Source organism: Typopeltis vanoorti, chromosome 19 (genome assembly GCF_054136105.1).
Source record: "Typopeltis vanoorti isolate ZY-2024b chromosome 19, IOZ_Tvanoo_1.0, whole genome shotgun sequence".
NCBI classification, from domain to species: Eukaryota; Metazoa; Arthropoda; class Arachnida; order Uropygi; family Thelyphonidae; genus Typopeltis; species Typopeltis vanoorti.
The window spans coordinates 33,943,890-33,961,505 of NC_143567.1; the positions used below are offsets into that span (position 1 = coordinate 33,943,890).

Below are 17,616 nucleotides of genomic sequence, written 5' to 3' on the forward strand. Positions count from 1 at the left end.
AGTTTCTTAGCATCCATATTATGCTAAAGGACGAATAACAAACTATTCTCATGGAATTTTATATATATTGTCAACTCTCAACATAAACTCTTAAGGACTGACTATATAAAATTTCAAGAGATCAGCAATTTCTCACTTAGACCAATGCTTAGTCTTTCATGTTCACCATAACCTGCCCAAGGAAAAATATTATCCTACTTTAATACACAGAAACAGTACTTATATTCATCAGTATGTATTCTCTTATGTTAAGTGTAGGAATTTTAAATGCATTCAACCAAACTTTTCATGGTTACTTTAGATCACTACTAGAAGAGTATGTTCATCTATGTCCATTCCATTTCTGTCAGCAGGTGGGAAGAGCAGTTCGATAAAGAGTTCTGCACATTTTATGGCATACAAATTTGATTGAGCAATTTATGCAGAATGTATCACAATGTAATAATTTCAAAATACTGGCAACACTGAAAAATTTAAGAGTCTAAAGGACTAAATCATCTAGTAACTGGCATTAGTCATGAGCTCTGACAACACCCATTTAAGCCTCATTTCTCCCACACATCCCGGAAAAAAAAAAAAAAAATTTGCCTTAGGTGGCACTATATATAATCAAAACTGCAAATTCTTTACAGTTATGTATAAAAATAAGCAGCCCATAATAAACAAACACTTTATTTTTTACAGATTACACAAAACAGAAATGGTGCAAAAAAATCTTCACAGCAATCCTTGTCTTTTTAAATCCTCAAATGTTTTTTTATTCACCACATTGCCCTGGCTATCTTCATACTCTTCCTAAAATAAACAGAAACTAAATAAACCTTGAAGATAACCCAGAATAACAGACAACTTATATGATATATATCATACATCTTAAAACTTTTTAGTAAAAAAAAAATAGATAACTAGTTTTTAACAATGAAGATGTACATAGCATAATGTACATCTTCAAGGATTAACAGACTATATAATACTATATAATAAAAATGATGGCAAGAAAAACAAATACAGAACTATGTTATACAGTCATTTCTGGAACATGAGCATATTTGGCTTTTGCTTATGAATCTGAAATAAAGATTTACAAACTTTTGATACAGGCTGACAATTTAGGACGGAACAAATTTTTAAAGCCGTTGACATCTTAAATAGCCCTTTCTCATTAAACCTGGTTTTATAGAGCACTAATTTTTCGATTAGAAGCATTAACTATTTTTTTTATAACTAATTTATCTTCATGCTGGTTCAGGATACAAGAGTCAACAGAGGATTTGAAATTGGAAGTGACCATCACTTAGTTTTAAGCAGGATAAAAAAGGATATCACATTGGAAAGGACAGTATGTAAAAGAAAGTTTTTGAAAAAAGTATTCAAGCTGAGCAGCTTTTCAAGGTAAACCACAGACTAAACTATACAAATATTATTGAAGAAAAAAGGAAACAGTACAAGAACCAAACCTTGAAGTCTCAGTGGCAAACTCTGAAAAAGACATTCTTTGATTCAGCTAAAGAGGTATTTGGCAAGTTATCTGCAAGGATAGATTTGATTCCTAACAAATCCACGTATTTGTTAGGAACCAAAAGTTCCTAACAAATACATCAGCAGATACACTAAAAGAATTCAGAGAAAAATGTATGAGAGCTAAGTTATGTGTAAAAAGTAGCTTAAAAAGTCATGGGAAGACTTCAGCAAGAATATTGAAGATAAATATCAACATGGCAAAATGTTATGGAGGCTACTGAAAAATCTTAGAAATAGAGAAAAGTACTGTAAAAGGAATCAAAGAAGTTTTTGTGTTTCTTGTTTCAGTTACCTCTATTATGTTGAGCTGATACTTATCCAGTTCCATTTTTTTTGCCATTCAGGCTTCTTAGTCGACAGTACCGATCTTGAACTCTGGTGATGTTGAGTTGGGATGTGTTTCAGGGTTTGTTCCAGTAACTGCCAACCCAGCAAGCATGAAATTCTATCATGTTGTACCATCATTTTACATTGTTGTTTAAGCCAATAAGAATACAATTTGGTTGGCTAAATCCCAAACTGCCAACACATCCTCGTTTGTAAAGAAGAGCTGACATTACCATCTCTAATTTTGATATCATGTTTAATACCACTTTACTTCATAATGTGATCCATACAGATATCCGTACAAGTAGACACTTAACAGGGTACACCACGAGAGGGTGAGGATTGGACATTAGGTCAGAATCCCTGGTTCTCCACATTCCTTTAAAGGCTATGTGGAGTTCTCCTCTCAGTTATACAGCTTTGACCTTTAAGCACCCCATTTTCCTTTCCATTAATACTCCTTATACAGGGTGTCCCAGAATTAGCTATCTATTTCTATGAAATCAGACAAATCTATTAAAAACCGACGTAATTTTATATTTATTACCTAATTATGATACAAAAACAGATATGATTTATAAATCTAAGTCAAAGCTTTATTGAGAAATTTCAACATATGCTCTGTCTGTATCCCAGAAAATTTCAAATCTATCTATCCATTGTGAAACACATTTTGAAGCATTTCAGGAGTTATGTCCTGCACTGCCAACTGAATGCATTCTTTAAGTTCAGCTAAGCTATTGATCTTTTGGCAATAAACCTTTGTTTTTATGAAGCCCCATACAAAGAGAAATCTAGGGGTGATAAATCCAGAGAATGCGGAGGCCAAGGTCAACAAGTCCAATCCACCGATTTGGAAAGCATCTGTTGCGGTATTCTCGGACAATTAGTGCACAATGACATGGTGCTCCATATTGTTGAAACACAATATTATCAAGAAGCTGTGGTTCAAGAAACTGCTGAAGCATTTCAAAGTAGACAGTACCTGTAATAGATGCTTCTCGAAAGAAGAATGGACCATAAATTTTGGATTTAGTCATTCCAAACCACAACTTTTGGAGAGTCTCTTTGCCATTCTATGACTTCAGATGGTTTTTCATTAGACCAGATATGACAATTGTGTCGATTGACTTTACCACTCATGTGGAAAATCACCTTATCACTGAATAAGATGTTATCCAATAAACCTCCGTTTTCAGTCTGATCCAGAAATTCTGCACACACCTTACACCTTGCAGTACCTGAATGTGATAAGCCTTTTTCATCAGTGTCGAATGCAAGATTCTATGAACTGTTGTCTTCGATATGTTATTAGGGTTCTGAAAGGAGATGAAAATAAAATTATGAAATAATTTAGAAATTTTTACATTTATAACACATATTAAACATGAGTTTTTAAAAAATTCGTCCTGTTTCACTGAAATAGATAGCTAATTCTGGGACACCCTGTGTGTTGATGGTTCCCATCTTCAGTTCTTCCAGTGCTGAGTTTATTCTTCTTCTAGATGTTGAGTTGGAGTTTGTTCCAGTACCTGACTTTTCACTGTTCGCTCTGGTTCCCTGATGCAAACAGTGGGGGGATCTTGTTTAACCAGGCGATGCCCCCAGCCAGCATGAAATCTCATATTACCATCATATGCATTTGTGCATAAAAAGTACATAAAAATTTATGCATAAAAAGTATAATTTGGTTGGCAAGTCCCAAATTGCCAGCCCATCCTTGTTCATTCAGTACTCAGTAGATACCTGCTAATGGGCTGCACTACGTGAAGGTGAGGAGGGGTAAGGGAAGAGTATGATGACCATTGGTCCTCCTCTCCAGCAGTAGCCAAGATTTGCTCTTCCAATATATAATTTCCTATTTCTTTTCAGGATCATGTGTTTGTGCTTATAATTAATAATTCATGCAAACTCTGTTCTATGATAACTCAATGTGAACCTGTCAAAAAAGAAACTTAATAATTTACACTAACTGCTGACTGTAGAATCCTGTGAGCTCCCTCCCCTTTCTGCCAATCACAACCATTGAGATAATATCACCATGTAAAAGATGTAGCAGCCCTCCAAAAAGTCAATACCAAAAATTATGAATTGCACTTGTATAAATTTTGTGCAAGTATATACAAGAAAGGAATAAATATTTTGACAAGTAAGAGAATGCTGTTATTGCTAATAATATATATTTTATTGGTAATTAAAATCCACTCTAATGTTATTAGAATTTTTCAGTTTATTTATAGTAAATCTATTAAAATTACTTACTTCATTATTAGAAAGAAATCGCTCCTTCTGCTTCTGTTCTTTGAGCTTTTGCCATACTGAAATTGGGGAGGGGAGAAAATTAAATCCATTACAAACATAATTATAAGTTTAAATTCCAAACTTTGCAGTTACACCTTTATTCATATTAATATAAAAAATTACTTGATTTTATATTATATACTGCTATAACTTGCCAGCCTGCTTGACTGAGCAGCATATCTGCTCTCCAACCAACAGGCCACAAGTTCGAATCCTGTTGTGGGTATGGATGTTTGTGATTGCTTTAGGTGGGAAACTCATACTGAAATTCATGACCCAGTGAGAGACCATTCTTTTTATTTTATTGGAGACCTGAAGTGGCTTGAAAATTTTCCATGTTTCGTCTCTGGAGAAGTTTCCAAACCATATAAAAAAAGGTGAAATTAATAAAATAGAAAAAGAAATCATTTGTCCACACATGGCACTAATGTACTTTAGGTTTATTAAAATATTTCATGGGTGAGAGCCACATAAAAAAAAATTATTTACCAAATGCACAATATAAAACTATGTTCAACATGTATTAAATCTAGCACATGCCATATAAGAATGTGCTACCTTAAACAACAGCTTATGAAATAAATACTAAACAAATGGCATATCAATATCAACAGAACATCAAGAATTTGTAGTAGTGAAAAAATTTTCTATTCAGACTTCTATTCCTGTGTGGTATATTTGCAAGTCTTTTACCTATCACTGCATACCCCGCTTCCTCTTTATCTCTTCCTCACCAAATATTCTCCAACAAAAAAATAGTTTAAAAAAACAACAGAAACTCAACCAAACAACTCACCAACATTAATTCTTACCAAAAAAAAAAAGTTTCCACATGCACTTCACCAACATCAGTGGCCTAAACAGCAAGAAACAATGTGCACACCACCTACAATCATCTAACCAGAAATACTATTCTTTATCAGAATCCCAACTGGCAATCTCAACAGTGACTGTCCACCTCACTGACTACCCAAACTATACATTACACAGCTCTTTCTGGCAAAAAGGTGGTAATTGTGCATTCACCAGAACCAACATACCATGCCAGAGACTGCAAATCCTTGAATTCCGACTGTTATATCTGCTTTGACTCAAAATTTCTCTACAAAATCAACTTGCCCTTTTCATATGCTCTCTCTATAGCTCTCCAAAGTCAACCACTCTGACCTCTATAACTACCTCTCACTAAAGCTTGACTTTCTGCAGTCGAAATACCCCAATAGTGAGGTCATCCTTCTTGGGGACTTCAATGTCCACAACTCATACCAGCTCCCCTTCTTTTCACTGATCAAGCAGGCATGGATGCCAAACTGTTTGCCATCAGCAATGACCTATCTCAGATCATCAATCTTCCAACCAGAATACCTGACAATCCCTTCCAATTAGCCAACACACACTTGACCTCTTCCATCAAGCTCCCCTCGCAGGTATACTGTAGTTATTGGTTCTCCTCTTGATAACTCAGATCCTCATACAAGTCTCTTTTGCCACAGAACAACTCTCATTCACCAATTCACAGTCTTGTGTCATTTGGCACTACAAGGGTGCCAATGGGAGGACCTCTGCGACTTCTATTCCTGCTTCCAATGGTCTGACTACTGCTTCAGTTCTTCTGATCAAAACACCTGCTCAGACTGAATAATAGAAATCATCCTCACCAGAATGAAGGCTTTCATCCCTTATTCCACTCCAAATTCTCAGCCACCATCCAAAGCCTTGGTTCTCAAAAAAGTGTGCCAATGGTGTAAAAGAAAAAAATCTCTGCTTACCACAGATGGGTCAAGACCAAAACTCCAGCTGCCTACTCTGCCTATACTAAAGCTCACAGCCGTTGTAAAAGAATCATCACCAAGTCCATATCAGACTTTGAAAAGAGCCAAATGAGGCAAACTCACCTCCTGCCCAAATGGCAGTCACTCCTTCTTGTCCCTTTCCAAGGCCATTGAGTGCAACGTCTACCCACCCAGGTTTCACACCACTCTCACATCTGGATGATACTGTAGTTACCTCACCCAAAGACAAGTCCAACTTACTGGAATCAGTCTTCTCTTCAAATTCATGCATTGATGTCCTTGGCAAAGTTCTCCCCCCCCCCCCCCACCTCATGTCACCCATAGTCTTCTGACAAAAAGAAATCCAAAGAATTCTCAATAACCTGAACACAAACAAGGCATCGGGTCCTGATGTATCCCACTATTGTGTTAAAAAATTGTGCCCCAGAATTAATACATATCCTGTATCGCCTCTTCAATCTATCCTATTCAACTGGCATCTACCCTACAACATGGAAACAGGTCCACATCCAGCCCATCCAAAAGAAAGGTATAAAAGTCAACCAACAAACTACCATCCAAATGCTCTCACTTCTGTTCTCTCTAAAATTATGGAGAATTAGTGACCAGCAGTATGGATTTCGCCACTTGCAATTTACAGGTGATCATGCTTTCACCCCCCCCCTCTAAACTCAGGCCATGGAGAAATTTAGAGAAACTCACGTGGTTGCTCTCAACATTTGATGACAAACCCATTCAAATCGAACACTTGATCAGATTTGGCACAGAGGCCTACTTAACAAACTGCCATTCTATGGTCTACCTTCCTCAATCTGAATCTGGATTGCAACCTTCTCACTTGTCACTCACTACCTGTCATGGTGGAAGGTTTACACTCCTCAGATTTCCCCACCAATGCAGGAATACACCAGGGTTCTATTCTTTCATCCACTCTCTTCCTCTTGTATATCTTCCTCCTCCCACAGACTTCCAATCCTATTCATAGTTTTGCCGATGGCAGTACACTCCATTCCTTCTCTTTGTTCAACAAACTTTGTAGTGCTTAAGTATTAGAATCCTCAAGATCTACCATGAACTCAGATCTCCTGGCTATATCCCACTGGGACAACACTGTAAACTTCAATGCCACAAAAACTCAGTCCAGTCTGATCTCTTGCAAGAAAGAGCTCACATCTTCACTAATACTGAGATATCCAAACATGATCAGATTTCTCTTTCTGGACTGAGCTGTACCTCCGATCTTTTTTGGCACAACCACATCTCAAATATAGCTTCTGCAGCAGCCAAAAATATTGGTGTACTTTTTCACATACCTTCGCAGCTGCTAACTCTATACAAATCCCAAATCCATCCAGCCATGGAATATTGCTCCCATGTTTGGAGTGGTGCACACCAAAATCCTCTCCAAGATTGCTTGATTCTATCCAGAAGAGGGCAATCCAGCTAATTAATGATCCCTCTTTCTCACACATACCCACTTCAATTCCTTCACAGACATTCAGTTTTTGCCTTGTGCCTATTCTAGAGATACTTTCATGGATGGTGCTCTGCTGAATTGGTCACTATTATTCCTCCACTCTCCTCCAAAATCATTAAAACAAGAGCCACTTCTAACAAACACCCTTTTACAGTCCATCTTGAAACTCACCGAACCAACTTCACTGCCTCCTCTTTCATTCCATCTACTTCTGTCCTTTGGAACAGTCTCTCCCACTCTACCTTCCCCAAAGATTACAACCTTCAGCTGTTCAAGCAAAATGTGAACAGATTCCTTCTTTCTTCTATTCCTCTTGCCCACACAGGCACCAATGTGCTTTAGATCTTATAGCCTTTCATGTGTAGATATCAATGATATATATAAGTTAGTGTGAATTTCAAGAGAAATATGAGCACACTCCCAGTAGGCCTGCAATGAACAGATTAGTTCACAAGTTTAGATCCAGTAGGAATGTGTTGAGTAATAAGAAGGATGTTGTCATGGTCTGTGAAACACAGTATAAATGTCCTGGTAAATCTATCTTGATGGTTTAAGGAGAGGTTATAACCAATTTACATCTTATGTTTTGTGTTCATTTGCATAAATGCACTTTGCTCTTCATTCTCAATTATTTCTAAGGTGAGATTTAAAATCTCCCAAATGACATCTTCCATGCATGCATGAATACAGGAGCTTAGTTTTATATATATAATGAACAGGAGTCTCTGCATCTTAATGCATTTTTACTATAAGATTTACATATTTTTACATTTTTCACTTATTTATTCCAATCATGTTCTTCATTTATCAATCTTTTACATGTATGTCTATATATGGAGGGGGGGAGAGAGAGAGAGTAACTGGTGGTATCTTGGAATTTTAGAAACCCTGGAACAGAGAAGGACATTTTCAAAGGCACGATGGTAAGCTAGTTGCTTATTTGGGATGGGGGGAGAGGGCGGTTCAAGGCACCATGGAATAGCTGTGGTATTGAGGAAAAGTCACCCCCTTCTACATTAGAAGCCAACAAATGATGACAGGATACTTTTATTAGATTCATGGTTCATTCTACCAATGTTAATTGTGGTGGTTTATATACACCCTGCATCTGATGGAGAAAGTGAGGAGTTCTATGAAAATCTAGACTGTCATAGATAGCCTGCCAAGGAGAGATATTCTCTTCATTCTAGGAGACTTCAATACAAAGGTGAGAAAGAGTATGACAGAATTGGATGTTGCAGGTTTTGTCACAGGTGTGATGTTTTTAGGGAAACATCACACCTATGAAAAAAGGTGTGATGTTGGAATTTTTCCAGACTAACAGGTTGGTTATTATTAATACTTACTTCTAGCATTTGTAAGAAGTATTAAGATATAGAGTACCAGATGAGGGGGCATAATTACAAAACAATGTCTGGGCTAGTTTGTGAGCTTAAGCACAAGTTTACGTCCAATTTGAATATTATCAGGACAAGAATGGGAAAGTACTAATGGAAGAAAAAATTACTGTACAAATGGTAAGGGAAATTTGAAAGAGACTTCTTCAGGTAGATTTTGAGAAGGAACCATTTATTAAGTTCAAGGAGCAGTTAAGAATGATAACAACAAGCCACCAAGTGCAGATAGAATCCAGGCAGAGGTAATTAAGGCCACAGGAGATAAGAGTGTTTCATAGATTGATTTTAAGAATATGGGAGCAAGAGACTAAAGACTGAAAGAGATCATACTACTGCACAAGGAAGATATGAAGGATTGCAAGAATTATAGAACTACTAGCTTAATCTTTCATGCAAGCAAGATTATACTAAAAATGATTCTAAAGATGATTGAGTCCAAATCAAGAATAGGATGCCTGAGGAAAAGACAGGTTTCAGGAAAATAAAGGGTACAAGAAATCAGACCATCAAGAAGCATAGAATTTAGTCTGCTCAAAAGCTTTTGACCATGTTCAACTTGTGAAATTGTAAGACAATAAAATTGTAGGGAAATGAAAGTAATGGGCTTTCTTCAACACATAATCAGATTGACAGCTAACTTGTACAGTGAGCAAGAGGCCACAGCAAGGATAGGTGTAGGTTCAACTGAATGGATCAAGTGGACATGGGAATTATGCAAAGATGCCTACTTCTTACCTAGTCAGCATCTACAATGAGGACAACATGCTTTTAGCACTGGATGAGCTGAAGACAGGAGGCAAACCTTAATCAAGGAATAATTGAGGTGGTCAGCAAATCTGAAAATCTGAGATTCATCACAATGTAAAGAAATGCTATTCAGAAGACACCAGAATAAGATTAGGAATTACTAGGACAACAGTCAGAGACCTAGTTAGTCAGGAAAGATATAATTATCACTAAAGGAACAAAACTGATGATTTTTGTATCCTGCTGGTTTTTTTTTTTTTTTTTTTCAGTTGAAACTTATGAATGTGAAACATGGAACCTAAAGAAGTTTGACAGGAAAATGACAGCTGTTTGTGAGATGGGTTTACAGGAGACTTCTGAGAGTAAAATCTCATATACTGAAAGGCAGATAAACACATGGATCCTAGAAAGGATTTTTAAGACTTAATAGCAGTAACAAAAGAAAGATTAACACCCCAAACAGCCAGGACATATATATACGTCCAGATAAATCTGGATACGATTCCGTAACACCTATTGAATAACATGGATAAGAAGGCAAGTTGGTCTCACTATTTCATCTACCTTGGCCAGTAGAGAGGTTAAATACAGATGAAATTCTATGGGGGGGGGGGGGGGGAGAAGAATAGAAATTCTCAAAATAGTAAAAGAGGAAAAAGTACCTGGGAAAGAGATATGGCTGACCAACCATTTCTCTGAGGGTTTGCCACCTTCCCATTGTAGATACTCTCCTTCTACTATTATTACTGTTGCCAGAGAATTGAGGCTTCAATTTAGAAAAGCCTAGCATAGGGCCGCCTGGTAAAAATTCATGTGAACACATCACCAAAGTTATGACTAATCATATGATCACATGGCTGATGTCTAATGAAATTATGGATAAGAAGGGTGAGCCCACCAATCTGCTTGCTGGAAGCCTGAAGTGATAAAAGTATCATCTCTAGAGCAGAGTTTCCAGATAATCAACCGACTCCACTCACTGATTAATGTACCACAAGTTAACTTTTCACGGTGTGATCCACATGATAAAATTTACAGATTTTGTCCCTCATCTACTATGCCATATAGAATAACAAACTTCTGGATCCATTATGAAAAAGACTGACTCCTAAATATATTATATAATTTATGTGTGCACAGTTTGTCATATAAACAGGCAATCTATTTCATGAAAGATTTACAATATATATACGTGGATATAATTTAGATCACTTACATGCTAAGGCATCCTCAATCTGGGTAACATTAGCAAAATGTGCAGTATTTGGAATTCCAAGGCATCTCATGCCATGTGCGTGACGCCACTCCTAAAAAAAAAGTTTCAGATACAATGAGTTATTTTTAAAAGTAACAAAATTTATTGTAAGTGAACAGCTTAGTCCTGAAATTCAGTATTCGATCCTGATAGAACCTAAAATTAGTAAAGCTTTGAGAAAGGAGGAAACAAACAACAAAGGCATAAAATATCTCATTGTGCATGATACTGCATAAAACAAATCAAACCCTAAGAAGTTCACAGCTATTCTTAAGAGCAATATCAAGGAAAGATTAAGGAACAGTAGTAAATTAAGTCAAAATCTATTATTATCATTATTCAGTTTTTGAATAAATCCCAACAATATTAACAAAGTTGCACACTGAAAAATATCTTAGTGATCTATTCCAATAGCTTCTTCTTCTTATTGTGCTATCTTCTATCGAAGGTCAGCGACCATCTTGGCGAACAAACTGCGCTCTTGTGTTAATCTCCAATAGCTTAATAAATCACTAAAGTGTTATTTCAGCATACATGAAAAATAATATCAACACACCTGCAGCATTTAGGATATTGTAAAGTGCAATAAATAACTTACAGCAAAATGTCTCTGAAATGCTTTAGGTCCCTTGTAGGTAAAATTTCCACAGATTTCACAACTGTACGTAATATTCAGGCCATGTAACTTATATAGCCAGTATGGGATAGGCTGCAAAAAAGAACATAATATTAAGTGTGAAGTTATAATACTATTTTATCAACTACATCTATTTAAATAGTAGCCACCAAAATGCATCTCACTATGGTATACCATGACTTCAAATCTCTCAGTTTAGGGGTATTAAATATTTGCATGAATAAATGAAACTGCAAATAATGCATATTGAAATAATGGCTTTTTTCAATATTAGATATGTGTTTGATGTTCAAGAATATGCAGAAATGATATTAAGGCAACTGATAAGAAACAACCATAAGAAAGCACATATCTTAAAACCCTTTAACCCCCATGTTTCATCAAATTATAATAATTGTTCTTTTTAGAATATCTTTTAGGATATATAAAAATAGAAAGTAGATCTTTTAGGATATATAAAAAGACATGTCAGAAGTTTTGAACTTCTGACATGTCTTTGTCCCAGCTTCTGACGGACTTTGTCCCAGCATATACAACAGTTGCCAGATGGGTGGGCAAGTTTAAAACTGGGCATCCTGAGACAACAGATGCCCCAGGTCAGGAAGACCTTCCACAGCGATCACACCTGAAAATATTGATGCAGTGCATGCCATGATCCTTGATGATATACAAATACCAGCCAAAAACATTGCAAAGACTCTGGGGATATTCAGGGAACGAGTTGGGGTCATTATCCACCAACATCTGAACATGCAGAAGCTCTCAGCAAAGTAGATCCAAATGTTTGAACCAACAGAAAGAGAGAAAACGTGTGGCCATCTCAAGGGATTTTGGGTCATTTTGAGATCAGGTGCAAATTTTTTTGGCCCATATTGTGACTATTAATGAAACACAGCTTCATCACTAATGATGCAGAGACCAAACAACAATCAGTGGAGTGGAAACACAAAGGTTCTCTCCACAGCCAAAGAAGTTCTAAATCCAAACGTCAGCAGGAAAGATTCTTGCCATTCTTTTTGGAATATGGATGGTGTAATCCTTACCAAGTATCTCAAAAAAGATAAACTCTTACAGCAGCAGTTTATTCAACAGCTCTGAAGGAAAAATGCTGCAGGGAACAGAGCAGAGGCATGATGCTTTTGCAGGGTAAGAGGCAGATCTGCCTCTTTTCCATTAATACCAAAAAATACCATTTTGACATAACTGGTAACAACCAAGATAAAAACAGGAGAGATTCTATATTTGAGAAATAGTGGTTATAGAAACTAGTAGATATTATATATTTAATATTAAACATAAAAATAAACATGGCTGGTAGGCAATTTCAAGTATTGATATGAGCCAATTTCAAAAACAGGAATTGAACTATGAGACATTGTGCCTATAGTCCCAGAGAAGATTCTACTAAATAAAAAGAGGAGGAATGTTTTGAGTCATTAACAAAGGCAGCTGACATAAGGGGAAGCAGAGTAGAAAATAAATACTGAACATGATAGTAATGGAAGTTTCTTTCAACCGCAGAGTTTGCTGTAGTGACAGTCTACTATAAGATTTAATAAGTAGTATGATTTTTATTACTTAAATTAAGGGGATATTAAATCCCACATAGTTTTAAAACCGAATAAGAAACTCAAAGATCGGAATCAGAGAGTTTCTTGCCGAATATAGTATAGTAAACTATAAAGTATCGGTGACACTAGCGTTAGCCAATGCAAGTGATCCTAGTACGTAGTACAATACCGGGCAACTCGTTGCAAAGGTGGGGGAAGTTCAGAACGCTATTCTGAGGTATTTTCCATAATGTAAAAACATATTTCCTAGTAAATGTATGCTGTTATTACATTATGGAGGGAGGTCACTACCCAGACAGGTTTCAGCCTTTTTTGAGGCTTCATCAGTGAGTAGCTTTCATTGCCGAAATGAAGCTTATTAGCTCTTTAAACAGGTGCAACCATTAAGTATTAGCTCTTTATACTTAACTTAATGGTTGCACCTGTTTGGAAAACTCGTTCGCAGAGTACATAAGTTCTTTTCGCTATACACTTTGGTATTAGGTCTAGCTACTCACTGATGAAGCCTCAAAAAAGGCTGAAACCGGTCTGGGTAGTGACCTCCCTCCATAATGTAATAACAGCATACCTTTCCTAAGAAATGTATTTCTAAATAACTTAGGGAATTGAAACAACGTAGATCCGAATATAAATTAAATTATACTTTAATAGATATTTCCGATATTTCGGCAATGTCACATTGCCATTTTCTAAAGGAACTTACAAAAAGGCAGGTGCACACAGGCAATAACAATACAGTAACTGAGAATGAAGATATGAAGCTATCGTTCTCCTAGAAGTCCTGATGGTGCCCTCTGGCGGGCTAAGTAGGCGTTCTTGGCCGTTGGGCTGAAGGTCTGCTGATGTATGCCTCCCAAATTTGGGGCAGTCGCATACAACCAAATTTGTTGAGGTTTGGAGAGTTTCTTATGGCAGAGGCTAATTCCATAAATAATCTTTCGAATTTATATTTGCTCCGGTGTATTATTGTTGCTTTCTTCCACCGTATTCTGTGGCGAGTATCCAGAGCATGGTCTGCAAGACCAGAATGGCTATACTTGTAAAACCAGATGTAGTCCTTGTGTTCAGAAATTCTGATATTCGCTGTCCTACCCTGTTTGGCCAAAGTGCAACAGTTTACAACTGCAAGGGACCTGGTATACACCAGGTAGGTCTAGGGGAAGTGGTTGGTCTTTGGTAGAGCGGATAAGGGATGCCAATTTTCTGTAAGGCCTGTAACAGGAGGTGAGGTCATGTTTTTTTAGAATTTTGGTGATTTTTTATGATGTGCCTCAGATGTAGGGAATGGTGATGGATTTAGAGTAATCTTTTTTGTGTGTGTGTGTGTGGGGGGGGGGGGGGCTGTGGTTTGTATGTTTTAATATTTTTGGATTTTTTTTGGGGGGGGGGGGGGGGTAGCCATTGGCTGAGAAAGTGTTGAGGATGTGATTTAGTTCAGTGTTAAGGGCTATGTCGTTAGAACAGATTTGTTTAGCCCTGTTGTATAGTGTTTTTACCACTCCATATTGTTGTGAGGAGGGGTGGTGGGATTGTTGGTGGATGTATCTGCCTGTATGAGTGGGTTTTCTCTAAACTGAGAAAACCAAAGTTCCATCAGGCTGGCGGGTGACTAGTGTGTCTAGGAAAGGGAGGCAGTTGTTTTCTTCTTTTTCCAGGGTGAACTTGATTCTGGTGTGTTGGTTGTTTAAGTGTGTAAGGAAGGAGAGGAGTGTTTCAGAGCCATGTGGCCAAATAGCGAACACATCATCAACGTAGCGAAGCCATATGGTTGGTTTTTGTGGGGCAGAGGCTAAGGCTTTTTCCTCAAAGGTCTCCATAAAGAAATTGGCCAAGGGTGGGGAGAGTGGTGAGCCCATGGCTGTCCCCTCTATTTGTTTGTAGAATTTTCCCTGCCAAACGAAATAGCCTGAGTTCATTGTGAACAGAAATAGGGCTGAGATATCGGGGGAAAATTTAGCTTGGATTAGCTCTAAAGTTTCCTTGAGTGGGACGAATAAGAGGAGACATTGAATACGAATACGAATAGGAGGAGACGTCGAAGCTGACCATTATGTCAGTATGTTGGAGTGTAAGGTTTTCTATGCTGGCTTTGAAGTGGGCTGAGTTTTTTATGTGTGATGGTGTGTTGCCAGTATATTGTGTGAGCTCTTTGGCCAAATGTTTAGCTAATTTGTATGTGGGGGAATCAATGCCATCCACTATGGGACGTAATGGCACATTTTCTTTATGTATTTTTGGGAGTCCGTAAATACGGGGGGGTATAGAGTTAAACGGTTTTAATCTGTTGGTAACTTCTACAGGCCAAGAAGTGACTTTCTTAAGGAGCCTGTGAAGTTTTCTAATTTGTGAGTTGGTGGGATTGTAATTGATAGGGAGGTAAGTAGCCCGATCTAATAGAAGAGCATTCAGCTTACCTTTGTAGTCCTTTTGATTAAGTACTACAGTTGCATTTCCTTTATCCGCTTTGGTGATAACTAATTCTTTATTATTTCTCAATTCCTGTAGGGCTTTAAATTCCTTGTTGGATGACATTGCCGAAATATCGGAAATATCTATTAAAGTATAATTTAATTTATATTCGGATCTACGTTGTTTCAATTCCCTAAGTTATTTAGAAATGCATAACCAACGTATAAGCCTGTCTACGAGAATCCTAAGAAATGTGTTTTTACATTATGGAAAATACCTAAGAATAGCGATCTGAACTTCCCCCACCTTTGCAACGAGTTGCCCGGTATTGTACTACATACTAGGATCACTTGCATTGGCTAACGCTAGTGTCGCCAATACTTTATAGTTTACTATACTACATTCGGCAAGAAACTCTCTGATTCCGATCTTTGAGTTTCTTATTCGGTTTTAAAACTATGTGGGATTTAATATCCCCTTAATTTAAGTAATGTTTTCATTGCCGAAATGAAGCTTATTAGCTCTTTATACTTAAATGATTTTTATGGTAATTTAAAAAGTAATCTGTTAAAATGTCTCATAGTTCAATTGCTGTTTTTGAAATTGGCTCATATCAATACTTGAAATTGCCTACCAGCCATGTTTATTTTTATGTTTAATAAAAATAAACATGGAAATGAAATACAGTAGTCCCCTCCCCTTATCCACGGGGGATATGTTCCAAAACCCCTCGTTGATACCTGAAAGTGCAGATTGTCCGAACCCTATATATATATAGAGAGAGAGAGTGATACCCCGAAGTTACGCGGTACGTGGGACAAACAAAAAGCGCGTAAGTCGAATTCGCATAACTCGGGGTATAATTTTGCATGTAATTTATATATACAAACATACAAAATATTGGTTAATTGGAACCAAAGGTTTACAAAAACACCTATATTTTTTAAGAAATATAAACATAATTGTAGTTTTTCATACATAAAAAAGTTATTTCGATGTCAATGGTTTCATAAAATCTAATAGATTCGTCTTACGGCATAATGTCTTTTTCTTGTCACGCAAAATTTCTTCATAGTAAGCCAATGATTTTTTTTATTCCTTGCCTTGTGGCTACAATTCGTTCCTCGTTAGAATCTATGTCCTTCAAAATCTGTAAACCTTTATTAATTAAGCTGAGACCTGTTAATTTTGCAATTGTCATGTGCTTTTCTGGTAGAACTGGATCTGAGGTTTCGGTCTCTTCAGTAGTGCTTTGCTCACGCATTTCTATGAGCTCGTCGATTGTAAGCTCCTTGTTATGTGAGTCTAACAGCTCGCTGACATCTTCACTGTCGACTTCTAAATCTAATTGCCTGGCAATGTTGGCAACTTCTATTGCCTCAGCAACTTGATCAGTTTCTGGCAACATTTCCGTTTTGCATTTAAAAAAGGATGGACAAAGTTTTTTCCAGACACCATTCAAGGTTTTTTGGGGAAATTTCACCCCAAGAATCTCTGATAATCCTTACAGCATCTAAAACATTAAACTGTTTCCAAAACTCTTTAACAGACAGGTGCTCATTTTGCCTCATAGCTTCATTCAGACTTGCAAATGAACGTCGTGTGTAGTACGCTTTGAATGTTTTGATAACTCCTTGGTCCATCGGTTGAGGTAAGCTGGTTGTATTTGGGGACAATAAAACAACTTTTACACGTGGATCAAAATCAATTAAAGTTGCAGAAGGGTGACCAGGTGCATTATCAATAATGAACATAACTTTAAACATAATTTTTTTAAACTGGCAATAACGTTCAACTTCAGGTATGAAGTGGTGACCAAACCAGTCTTCAAAAATAGAAGCTGTCACCGAAGCTTTAGAATTTGACTTCCAAATCACTGCCAAGCCAGCTTTAGATTTTTTTTTTTCAGAGCGATAAATTAAGAGAGGTTTTAACTTGCAAACACCAGCTGCCTTTCCACCAAGCATTACTGTCAACTGGTCTTTGGAAGCCTTAAAGCCAGGAAACGTTTTTTCTTCACGTGCGATGAAAGTTCTCTTAAGGCATCTTTTCCCAGAACACGCCGGTCTCGTCTACATTAAATATGGTTTGACTGCTATAGCTACCTTCCTCGATGATAGCCTTAAGTGTCTCAGGAAAAGCAGATGAAGACTCTTTATCAGTGCTTGCCACCTCTCCGCG

General features: G+C 37.1%; 1 protein-coding gene across 1 annotated transcript in view; it reads right to left on the reverse strand.

The window, feature by feature from the left end:
• Nucleotides 1-656: 656 nt before the first annotated feature.
• noi (splicing factor 3a subunit 3 noi) overlaps nt 657-17,616 on the reverse strand; it is a 251,677-nt gene continuing 234,717 nt past the window's right edge. Inside the window, exons 14-17 of the mRNA XM_090408813.1 lie at nt 11,417-11,527; nt 10,780-10,870; nt 4,111-4,166; nt 657-795 (exon numbers count right to left, since the gene is read on the reverse strand). Of these exons, the coding sequence (XP_090264939.1) occupies nt 718-795; nt 4,111-4,166; nt 10,780-10,870; nt 11,417-11,527 (336 nt within the window). The 3' untranslated portion in view covers nt 657-717. The remainder of the gene's footprint in view (nt 796-4,110; nt 4,167-10,779; nt 10,871-11,416; nt 11,528-17,616) is intronic.